This window comes from Calidris pugnax, unplaced genomic scaffold (assembly GCF_001431845.1).
Source record: "Calidris pugnax isolate Ruff unplaced genomic scaffold, ASM143184v1 scaffold20, whole genome shotgun sequence".
Classification (NCBI taxonomy): domain Eukaryota; kingdom Metazoa; phylum Chordata; class Aves; order Charadriiformes; family Scolopacidae; genus Calidris; species Calidris pugnax.
The window spans coordinates 24,905,074-24,916,025 of record NW_015094510.1 but is presented as its reverse complement, the minus strand read 5'-3'; the positions used below and the strand labels follow the sequence as shown (position 1 = coordinate 24,916,025).

General features: G+C 45.0%; 1 protein-coding gene across 1 annotated transcript in view; it reads right to left on the bottom strand.

Annotated features, from left to right (window-relative positions):
- Positions 1-573: 573 nt before the first annotated feature.
- The window catches only part of AMER2 (APC membrane recruitment protein 2), an 11,062-nt gene continuing 683 nt past the window's right edge, over positions 574-10,952 (bottom strand). Inside the window, exon 3 of the mRNA XM_014965750.1 lies at positions 574-10,952. Coding sequence (XP_014821236.1) covers positions 9,097-10,952 — 1,856 coding nt within the window. The 3' untranslated portion in view covers positions 574-9,096.

Sequence of the window (10,952 nt, the reverse complement as noted above, 5' to 3'; positions counted from 1 at the left end):
AGAAATTTTGAGAAAGTTGCAAAACAGACATTCTAATAAATGTCACTTTGTAGTCATAGCAGTCAAGTCCCAGTTTTAAAGCGGGGAAATGCAGCTTACAGCAGACTGCATTTTCTAGCTGTCACACCAAAACTGCAACTCTGAAATCAATTTGTCCTAAGAGAACCAGCTTCCCAGCTGGCTTCCCAAGCCAGAGAACCAGGAAGCAAAGCTTACTCGAAAACCAGAATGAAACTCAGTCCATTTCCATTGTCTAAGAGGTTTAAAGGGGAAAACAAAAAAAATAACAGACTGATGAAACAGAAGACCAGAAGTCCAAAACTCTCTCATTTATGAAAGCCCTCCCCTAAATAATGAATTTAGTCTAGTTATTGTATGATGTTATTAGTAAAACTGCTAAAGGCATTTCTGCATAAAAAAAGGAAAGTGCACGCATGCCCAATTATTCCCTTTTATGTTATTTGGGGACACAATTCTCTGATGTCTTGCTTTCAAAAGCCTAGTATTTTCCAGTGCACTGAATAGATTGGCTCTATCTCTAGCTCAAACATCAAAAAGTAACCTTCACGTTCATCAATGAAAAGTGACAACTGATTTTATTAACTGTATTCATTATAACACATAATATGACAGTGGGAATATTTTTCACTGTAAGATTTTTGAATGGAAGAAAAGTGCAGTTAGTCTGAGTTCCTTACATTCATTAGAAGCAAGACTATTGAAACCATCAACATTTACAATGACACATAAGCAAACACCAGAATCAGTGCCAATAAATACACAGAGTACCAAAATAAATATTTACAGAATTAAAAATATAATAAACACTGATTAGTATATCCTTGTGAACTGCCAGGGAAGAAAGACATCTATTGCTATCAGTTAGGTTGTAAATACAGTGATTGGAGGAGACACATACTCATCGAAGTTTGCAGAAGTGGAAAGGAGCAGAGTGTGTCTAACAGTCTGTTATAAAAACACCCCCCGGAGCGTTGTGAGCCTTCACTAATAAAAAGTTGCTGCACACAGACTCGTCAGATTATTAGCAAACCGTTTAGATAAGAAGAGAGAGGAGTTCTGGTTTACTCACTCATTATCTTGAATAGTTTGTATTCTACCTTACTGGAGGTGCCTGGCACCAAAGATACGAGGGGAAATTGCAATTAACAGTGATCTGTCAGCTATAACACGTCTTATAGGAACAGGTTAAGTGACTTGTAACAGGACACATCTGTCCTTTCACACATAGGAAACCTCGAGAGCATCGGTTTGTCAGATGCAGTGTGGAGCACTCCCTGCTACATTTTCCTCAGGCAAACCATGATATTTAAGCAGAATTGGGCTGTGATAAAAGACTGAAGCCAGGCTGTGTTTTTACTGGACTTACTGAATCTGCATTTTCCACCAGCCACCTTCATACCTCATCCCCCATTTCAACGGGGCCACAAGCCTCAACACCAGAGCTGTTCCGAGACACACTCTGCTGACAAACACAGCAAGGAAAATTCAGATGGGGCCAAATTACAGGATCTCCACTCAATAACAACCAACACCGCTAATAGATCCACTGATTTCAGACTGGTGGACTGAGACATTGTCCAGCTGTTACAATCTGTCCCATGGCAGAGGATTTGCTTCAAATTTCCACAAAGGCAACAGCTTCAGCCTTGCTCCCTCTTTTGAAAAGCAGGATAATCTTGCTTTTACCAAGCCACGTGCTGCAGAAAGTTCCTTGGGCTCTAGCTAGGATCCAGTGCTGCTGCACAGTGTGCCTTACACTCCCCTGCACGCCTGCCCTTGGGCTGCAAAGGTGCAGCCAGTGCTCACTACCCTGCCAAGGGCTTGGGTCATCACACCCCCTGGAAAAACGAGGATGGAAGAGCAGCAAGATGCCATGGGTCAGGTCAGTGCTGGGCTGCAGGGGATTTGTGGAAGTCTCCGTGCTAAAACTGCCTTCAGAACTGCTCAGGTGTTGATGAGAGCAGTCACACTGTTGTCCACTGGCAGGAGCACTGACTTAACACACCCAGACTCTGGTTCCTAACTCAGTGTAACACAGCAATCCAAGCACTAATGCAAGGAGAAAAAAAAACAGTAGCCAGATTTTATAGGCGTATGTTTAATTCTTTTTCCACAGAGACCAGAGGTCCAGCCCCTGCTTTCACCCCATCTCCCAGCCACCCTATCAACCCTCCTATCCTGGCACAGCACCACCATCCTGGCTTTGCCTGCTGCTGTCCAACCTGGCAGACACCTCCACACGGTGACACCCTGGGACCCTCTGGAGGGACCACAGGGCAGGGTCAGACAGCAAATTCTCCCGCTGACAGTGCCTGGCACCCCAAATCCGTGGGGTGCAGGTGAGTTGGGGCAGACCTTCCCCTTTGCTGCCATTAAGCAAGAAACATCACCAGATGTGAAGCTTTTGCATTTTAAGGTCAGGCTTAATTCAAAGCAGATGTAGCCAATTTTCTTTTACGAGCACATTATGTTCAAAGCTTCCAATGCATCTACATAAAAAGCCCATAGAAACAACCTGATACTGAAATAGCAACTGTTTTGATGCAACATCACCCAAAATAATAAAAATGTTAAAGTTCTTACCATTCAGTACCTACACACCGGTCTCCCTAAAAACAGATTTAAGATGTGGCTGTGAAACATTAAAGGGAGGCATCATTAGTTACCGTATCAAGAAACAAGAACAATAACACAATAAGAAGGGGTTTTAGCGCTTTGGAAAGGATCTGGTCCTGGTTTTGCCATCACAAGTTAAATTAAGGAAGGCAGTGATTGTGTTAGCTGTAATTTAAACATGCTGAGCACTGGAGTTACACGCGGGAGTGGCTGCTTGTTAAGATGGAAGAACAACAGAAAGACATGTTTTGCGTTCAGATCAGTGAAAATACTGCTACAATAATATAAAAGACTGCACAATCACCTGAATAACGTTCATCTTTAAAAAAAGGGAAGACTTATTTAAGAACCACTTCCTATTTCCTTCCAGATTAAGAGATTAAGGACCTTCTCCAGTTCTTACTGGAGTCAGTGGAAGCTTTGCCACAGAACAAATGGGCCTTAGAAGGAGATTGTCATGTTTTCTCGGTGTTTTTTAGGTTTGTGGCCATAGCTGCATCAGCTTCTATTTCTGAGCATTGCTTGCATGTGATGTTACAGGAGGCAAAGCAATCTTCTTTTAGCCACTGCTACAAGAAACCTCTCAGCCTAGCAGTTTAAACTCCTTGCCCTGTGGAGTACGTAACCTTTTCCTCTCTCCACTGCAACTTTGGTTCTATTTATTGAATTATATACACAGAGGAAAAAGAAAAGCAGTTCTTACCAAAGAAAAAGAAAATCTGGGCACAGTCTCCATAACAAACAGCTTCTGGGCTTTCCCAGAAGAGCGACATGCTTCCCCGCTAGATTTGCTAGATGGTCCACAACAGGAAAGTGGAGGGATATATTCCACTCTATGCAAAATATCACTCAACATTCTCACCCACGTGTATGAGATCACACAGCAGAGATCTCAGTTTTAAATACCTTTGCAGTTTCTTCTGAAAGTGAATTCATTTTTTCCAGACCGAGTAGGAGCAAAGCCCCCTTGAAGAACACACTGGCAGCAGCTCCTCTTTTCTAGTGCCGGAGGGATAGGTCAAAATTCTGTTTCCCAAGCTACTGCAGTATGGCTGAGAGGGAACAAAAGACAGAGGGGGGAAAAAAAAGTGGTCCCAGGCAATAGTTCTCACTGTTTTGCATGGAGAAGCCCTCTAAGGCAGGAAGAGCTTTAACAACCTGCTTTTGCAGGAATAAAGGCCCCCAGGATGTGGATTGAGTGGATATAGCTCTTATTCCCTTGCATATAGCAACTTCTTCCATTTCTCTCTACAAGAAACAGTCCTAGGAAACACCAATCAATGCTGACCGCTCCTAGCCAAGATGCTCACGGGGAAGACAACATGTGTGCTAATGATGAGCTCAAAAATTTCTGTGAGTCAGATTAAAAACAAACCGTCCCCTGAACACAACCAGCAAGAGAGATTCGGATATGTCCCGCTCACAGTAAACAGCCCATGGGCTCATGACAAGGGAATCCCATCATCTCATCCCTCCCATTCCTCAATGCAAGGGAGGGATGTTCAGTGGGGAGCAGTCCCAGGCCACTGAGGACAACTGACAGTGTATTCTCAGCATTGAATCTCAGAAGAGTCAGTTATTGTGCAATTCTGCCCGACACGTGGGGTTATGTCACCACAATGAAAACATAAACAAAGCAAAAACAACAACAAAAAAGGAAGAGCCAAAATAAAGGAAATTAAAAACCTGCAGAAGCTGTCACGTGTAAACTCTGCCAAGACTCATTTCTGCAGCGTCTGTGAGTCAGTGTCAATTTGTTTTTCCAAGACAGAAGCCTCAGCCTTTCATATCAATAACTACGAAAATACATTTTCAGGCCACCTTGCTCCGAGTCCCCCATTGTGGCTGTTAGATAACCATCTGCCTTGTAAGTGGCTATTGTTACTGTGAACTGTCTCTTTCATGCCATTATCTTGCTGAGAAGCCTTTTCTGAAAGTAGTCCATTAGAACAGGGGGGGAAAAAACCTCTGAGCATGGCCATGTAGCAGAATCAATGGCTCCCTTTGATCTGCAAGCTCACCCAGTACTACAAATTTAAGGAAAAACAAGGTTTTGCTTTGCAAAGCAAAGCCTGTTAATTTGGCTCATCTGCACTTAGGGCATCTTACTGAAAATGCCATCTGTATCAGACGTTTTGAAGACTTTGGTGCAATATTCGCTTAGCTTAGATAAATAATTTAGTAAGAGTCATTAAAAAATAATCAGTGAATTAATTTTCATAGTGTACATCTCTGCATGTAATTTTAAAGATTCAGTCCTCTACTACCCTGAATGGCGGTGAGGATATTCACAGTGGATGAAGAAAATGCTGGTGATTGATGGAATAAGACTGAACGTAGATTTTTCTTATTCTAGTCATGGAATTTCTTCTGAAACCTACTACGTGTGCTTGAGTCCTATTACTGGCAAGAGCAAAATGCATACGCACTACAGGGAAAATAAGACCCTTTATATCTGCTGCAGGCCACACATACAGTACAGGAAATGTAACTCCTCTCATGACAAAAGAAGTCCACAAAAACATCATTTCATGCTACGGAAAGGAAATCTTTTGTGCTGATATATAGGACAGGAATGTATACCACTGAAATCACTGTAGATAGCTATAAAACACTATGCAATATATAGAAATACCCTAAGAACATACAAAATTTACCAGTAGTGACCTGAAAGTGCAAAGAGTACATATAGAACTAAATGGCAAGTCCTGATCTATAAAATCCTTTATGAATTACATACAAGCTGATAATTACAAAGCATTGTTCAGACCACAAAATAACAAATAAAACAAATAAAGAAAAGTATTCTTTAAGAAAATAAAAAAGACGACAGCATTGGGAATGTTATCTTTGGGACTCAGAACACCACTTCTACCTCGATACCTACCAAAGCCAAAGAAAATATATGCTTGAACAGGGTAACATAAATAAGAATGCAAAGCATTACAGAATGCCTCAGGACTATTACCTCTTTATGTCTCAGCCTTTAAATCCAGCAAACCATTAACTGTTTGTTCTTAGGCATCTCACAGTATTTTGCAGGGATCTTTTGGGAATTAAATCTAGGTCTAAAGAAAGCCTCTGAACCTCCTTCCAATGATTGTTTTCGGCATTGTGTGGAGTTATACAAATATATTTCTATGAAAATTGAAAGCCCTACCAAATATTAAATTTTCTATGACCTTCTGACATAAAAAAACATAGATGGCTTAAAGACAAAAGTGAGTTTTATAAATACAAAGTTAATTTGAGCATTAAATTGCATTTTAACTCTCACACAACCATTACCCTGAATCAACGTCAGTTATGTCGCAAGGAGTCAAAATGCTGACGCCCTACCACAAGCCACTTTCCCATTTTCCTTTTAAGGATATGATTGTCCTTAAAATATGTACATAGCAAGCAGCCAAACGAACCGCCAAGAGATTTGCAAAATGCACGAAGGCTGGGTATGGGATAGAAAGATGGAGAGAGCAGCCGGGGAGCACCTGGGCCACCCTCCCACCCCGTCCCCAACCCTGGGGCTCCCCGCTCCACACCGGGGGGGTCCCACCGAGGAGGAAGCCCCCCCCACCAGCATGCAGAGGAGGGAGGAAAAACAGGGCGGAAAACAAAGGAGAGAGAGAAAAATGAAGGGAAGCCAAAGCATTTTAATGATGATTCGTGTTAGTCATTAGGCGAGAGGGAGCTAGTCTAGCGTCACTCCATTGGTTTCTCAATACAGACATGCCACAACGCAAACAAAATGCATATGAGGAATAATTAGCCACACACCAGTCCTGTAGAGACGGTAGCTCCTATCCTCTAGTGCTTTTAAAGATGCACCACCCCTACTACCTGCTCTCAGTGCCTCCAGATTTGAGGGTACTCCCCCAAGCTCACCACGTCCTCCCTCCCTCTCAACTTCCAGTGCCCTATAGAATCTCTGCACTGTTTGTCCTTACAACAAAATGGGGAATTATGATTTTTCTGCAGAGTTGGCATGCAAGGAAAGATGTGTCCCTTCCAGTCAAATGGAAACAGAAGAACAGAAACAGGGCTGTTTGTTAGGTTTAGGGCTGAGGACCAGGATGATATTCCATGCTCTGTACATTCATCCTTTCCAGGGTATTATTTCAGCTTGAACTTTCTAAAATGCACAAGCAGAGCCAGGCCAAATGCAAATCCCTTTCTCAGGCAAAGGGAATCGCCGCCGGCGTGTTCGGAGAGAGACCTACAGCACATTCCCTCAGCCTGTGCATGGGAGCGTGCACGCGTGGCTGTGTTCACACGAGTGTGCAAGGGTGTGCACCTGCCCCCGGGGGGGCACGGACCCCAGGAGATGGCACGTTCTGACCACACATGCATATGTACAACACGTCTGTGTGAGTAGGCATGTAGAGAACCACACACATACATACACCTTAGAAAGAAAACACATAAAATAAGTCTTCTTTGAAGTGTATTAAGGTTCTTCCTCAAACCATGAAAACAGGGACTGATGGGGAAAGCCACCGCTTTCTCCCTGGTCACTGGGGCATTGCAGTTTGGTATTAAATCCTGCTGTAATTTCAGAAACAGATGCCAATTTTACCCTTGTGAATATAAGGTCATTTCCCCAGTGAACCACACATATACATATAGACTATTCTTATTATGGCATTTCCCGGCTTTTTATGGTTTGTCTATAACCTTAATATCCTTCAAACGTATATTCTGTATATTTATTTTCCTTTTTTTCTTTCGATTTAAGAGACAATAAAACCAACTGCTATGTAAGATCAGACCCATTAGCTTCAATTATGTGAATTTAGGATTCTCTGCATAATATAGACACGTATATTTTTAAAATGTATATTATTTTTCAGATACACTGGAGCATATATTTTATATTAACTGTGGTCTGATGATTAAATACTTATATCAAAATATTTTGTAAATAGATAACATTTACCTTTAGACTTCAGTGATTTTTGGAGCTTTTTCAGTGTATCATAAAAATATGTCCTCAGGCACATTAAAACCCTATTAAATTTCTTTGAAATGTTGTCAATGCCCACGTACAGTAGCCACTGTTCAAAAAACGTCCTGGCCATTAATACATTTCTCATAGAAGACAAGCTCATCAGACCATTTTAGGTACCACTAGCTTACCGTATTTCTTTTTCTCTCTTAAAGTAAAATTATTCTGACGTTATTAAGAATGAAAAGAAAAAGCAACAAGAACCCAAACTTTCTTTAAATAGTCAAAAAACTAATTTTATATATTTTAAAAAATAATAATTAAAAAACACCTTTCTTTCCTGGGTTCCTTCTCTGTAAGGTTTAAGCCCAGAGCAACTTTGTCTAAACCCCTGAAAATAGAGGTTTGCAGTGGCAATGCTGTCAGAACCTCAGCTCCAACCCATGGAATGTGCCACTGGAATAAAATCAGCACTTCAGACTTACTTATCTGGGGATGCATGAGCCCATACAAAACAGAGTTTTGCTCTAATTTAAGGTACTTACACAAAGTTCTATCATTTTAGAACTGTAAAATTATCTACCTATAAAAACTAACTCTTGCTTAAACTCTAGATAATACAGACGGGTGATTTTTTTTTCTTTTTATAAAAAATCTGTAGCATTGAGTAAATCTGCTAAAATATGTATATATTTACACATGGCGAGCAAGTTATTGTATAAATGTGAACAGTGTGTATATATTGGCATTTAGTAAAATGTTTCCCTGAACCTGATTGTATGCGTTATCAGACAAGTATTGATGTAAACATCTGAACCTAGGTCAGGTGTCTCTGTTACCCATTTACATTAGACCAGATCAAAACCAACCAGACAGACAGACAAACAAAAATATGTTTTCCTGCTAGACAAGTCCACCTAACTCCTTAGTGAGCTACTGCACACAAGTCAATCAAGTCTGCTTCTGAGCAGTGCTCTCGTTCCTACAGCAGGTAAAATACCTGTTAGGTTGGTCGTTTTTTGCTTGGTATTTTTTTTTCCAACATCTCGTAGAGCAAACACCATTTTCGGAGCCAGGCGCCCACCCTCCGCTCCTCCCCCAGAAATGATTAAAAGATAAGTGTATTGGAGAACCTCTCCTGTCGCTCCTTCTGTAACTCTGTTCCCCTGAAGAACTGATGGCACTGCTCTGCACGAGGAAGGATGCTCAGTTAGGTTCATAATCCAAGTCCTGCTTCCAAAAAGGCATGTAAAAATGAACCTCCCCAGTGTTTAGAGCTGCAGAAAAACAATACAAATGTAAAAAAAAAGTGCTCAAAAAGACGTCGATTATTTTATATTCAGCCATATAGTCTAGTAAGACGGGATTCAGAAGTGCAGGCCCATGGAGCACAGTAAAGTAAGCCTTTTTGGTGCCTTTCTTCAGGTGATGTAAAACTAATTCATTATCTGTGGTCTCCTACCCAGACTTTCACACACCGACCTTGCTGTCCGACTTTGTCTCCACCTCCTACTCAACTATTTTTTGGCACTGTCCTGGTATGTGGCAGCTTTCACCGTTGTCCCTGCTAAGCCCCTGTTACTGACCCGGCGTACCAGGACTTTAGAGACGGGGATTTTTGTTCTGTGCATCTCACTTTTGGCCAGGTGATGGTGTGCAACGTGATGGCTGTTACTGGAGTCTGCTCCGTGGCTGGCAGGATGTGATGAAAGGTGTTTAATGCTGATGGGTATCTTGGAGTCCCTCAGCGTGCTTGAGGGTGTTTTCAGTGAGCACGTGGTTGTTATTGGAGACACGGGCTTGGAGCGTGGCACACAAGTGACCCCTTCATCTGCAGGGGCCGCTGGCGGGGTCTCATCCGGCTCAGTGTAGAGGTCATAGAGAGCATCCCCACTGTAGCTGTCCCTGGGAATGGTCTCCTTCTGAATGCTTGTGGAACCATCTTCCTCAGGCCCAGGGGTGGTAGAATCCCAGTAGCCCTCGTCACTGTTTGGGACGCCTTCGTGCTGATCCTTCTCCCTGCTCTTCTGCTCCTCTTTGTGGTTGAGGTGAATGGGGATCTGGTGGAGGCCACCACGTTTCACCGCCACCCTGTTCTGGGCCCCCTCGGTACCCCGGTTCTCTTTCAACCCCTCGGGCTTCTTCGCCCCTCCTCCACCTCCTCCTGCTTCTGCCTGGGTCTCCTCTGTCTGCGACAGCATATCCCAGAACTCCTGCAGGTAGGTGTCATCCACCTGGTCCGGGCTGGCCATCTCCTCCCCTCCTCCTTGGTAGGCCACCATGGTGGGGTGCTTCTTGGAGGCCCCCAGTTTGCCGGCCCCAGGGGCGCTCTTGGCGCAGCCGCCACTCCCGCTGCCCACATCCTCCTCGTGGTCCGCAATAATATCTCCGCAGCCTGTAAGAGAGTCAAAGCTTTTCAGTGAAGTCACGTCAGCAAACATCAAACAAATACGATCAATCGATTGCTCTGAGGGTGGATCAACAGAGGAAGGGTCAGGGGCGGCTGCCGTCTCTTGACCGCTATCACAGTGAGGTTCAACAGGGGGAATAGTCGGTATTGGAACGTCACCTGTTATGGCCGCATCCTTCGCAGTCCCAACCTCTCCTCCGGCGCCCGGCTCCGGTGGCTCCCGGCTGGGCTCCTCGGGTCGCCTTCCAGCGGCAGGGTCCTCCCCGGGGGGGACGGCGCTGTCCCGCGTCTCCCCCCCTCCCGCCTGGGGCTCCGGGGCCGAGGCTCGGGCCTCGCCGCTGCCCTTCTCCCGCGGCGCCTCCGGCCCCACGTCCCCCGCGCCGCTCGGAGTTTCACACAAAGGTTTCGGCGTCTCCTCCTTGATGCACTCCAGGCTGGCGGTCAAAGACCCCGGCATAATAAGGCCGGCCTGGATCTCCGAGGTTTCCCCCCTCTCCTCCTTGCCGTTCTTGTCCTTTTTATGCCACCGCATGCTGCTGAAGATGCCTTTCAGCCCCTTCTTTTGTCTGCCGCCGGCCCGCTGCTCCGCGCCCTCCGCCTTGCCGCTCTCCGCCCTGCCGTTCTTCCTCAGCAGGGAGAAGAAGCTGTGCGACTTGGCCACCGCGCTGCCGGGGGAGAGGCCGGGGCCGCCGCCCGCCCGGCCCTGCGGCTCCGCGCTCTGCGGGTCCCCGCCGCCGCCGCCGCCGCCGCCCGGTTCCTCCTTCTTGCCGCTCTCCAGCACGGCGTCGGCCAAGCCGTCGTGCGTCCGGCTCCGCACCATCCCCGCGGCTTTGCCGGCGCCTTTCCCTTCCCCGCCTTTGCTCCTCACCCCGAAGATGCTCGGCATGGTGCCCCCGGATTTCCTCCTCTTGAACAGTTTGAAGGCGGTTTTGTTAATCCTCCCCGACGGCTGCTCGGCGGCCG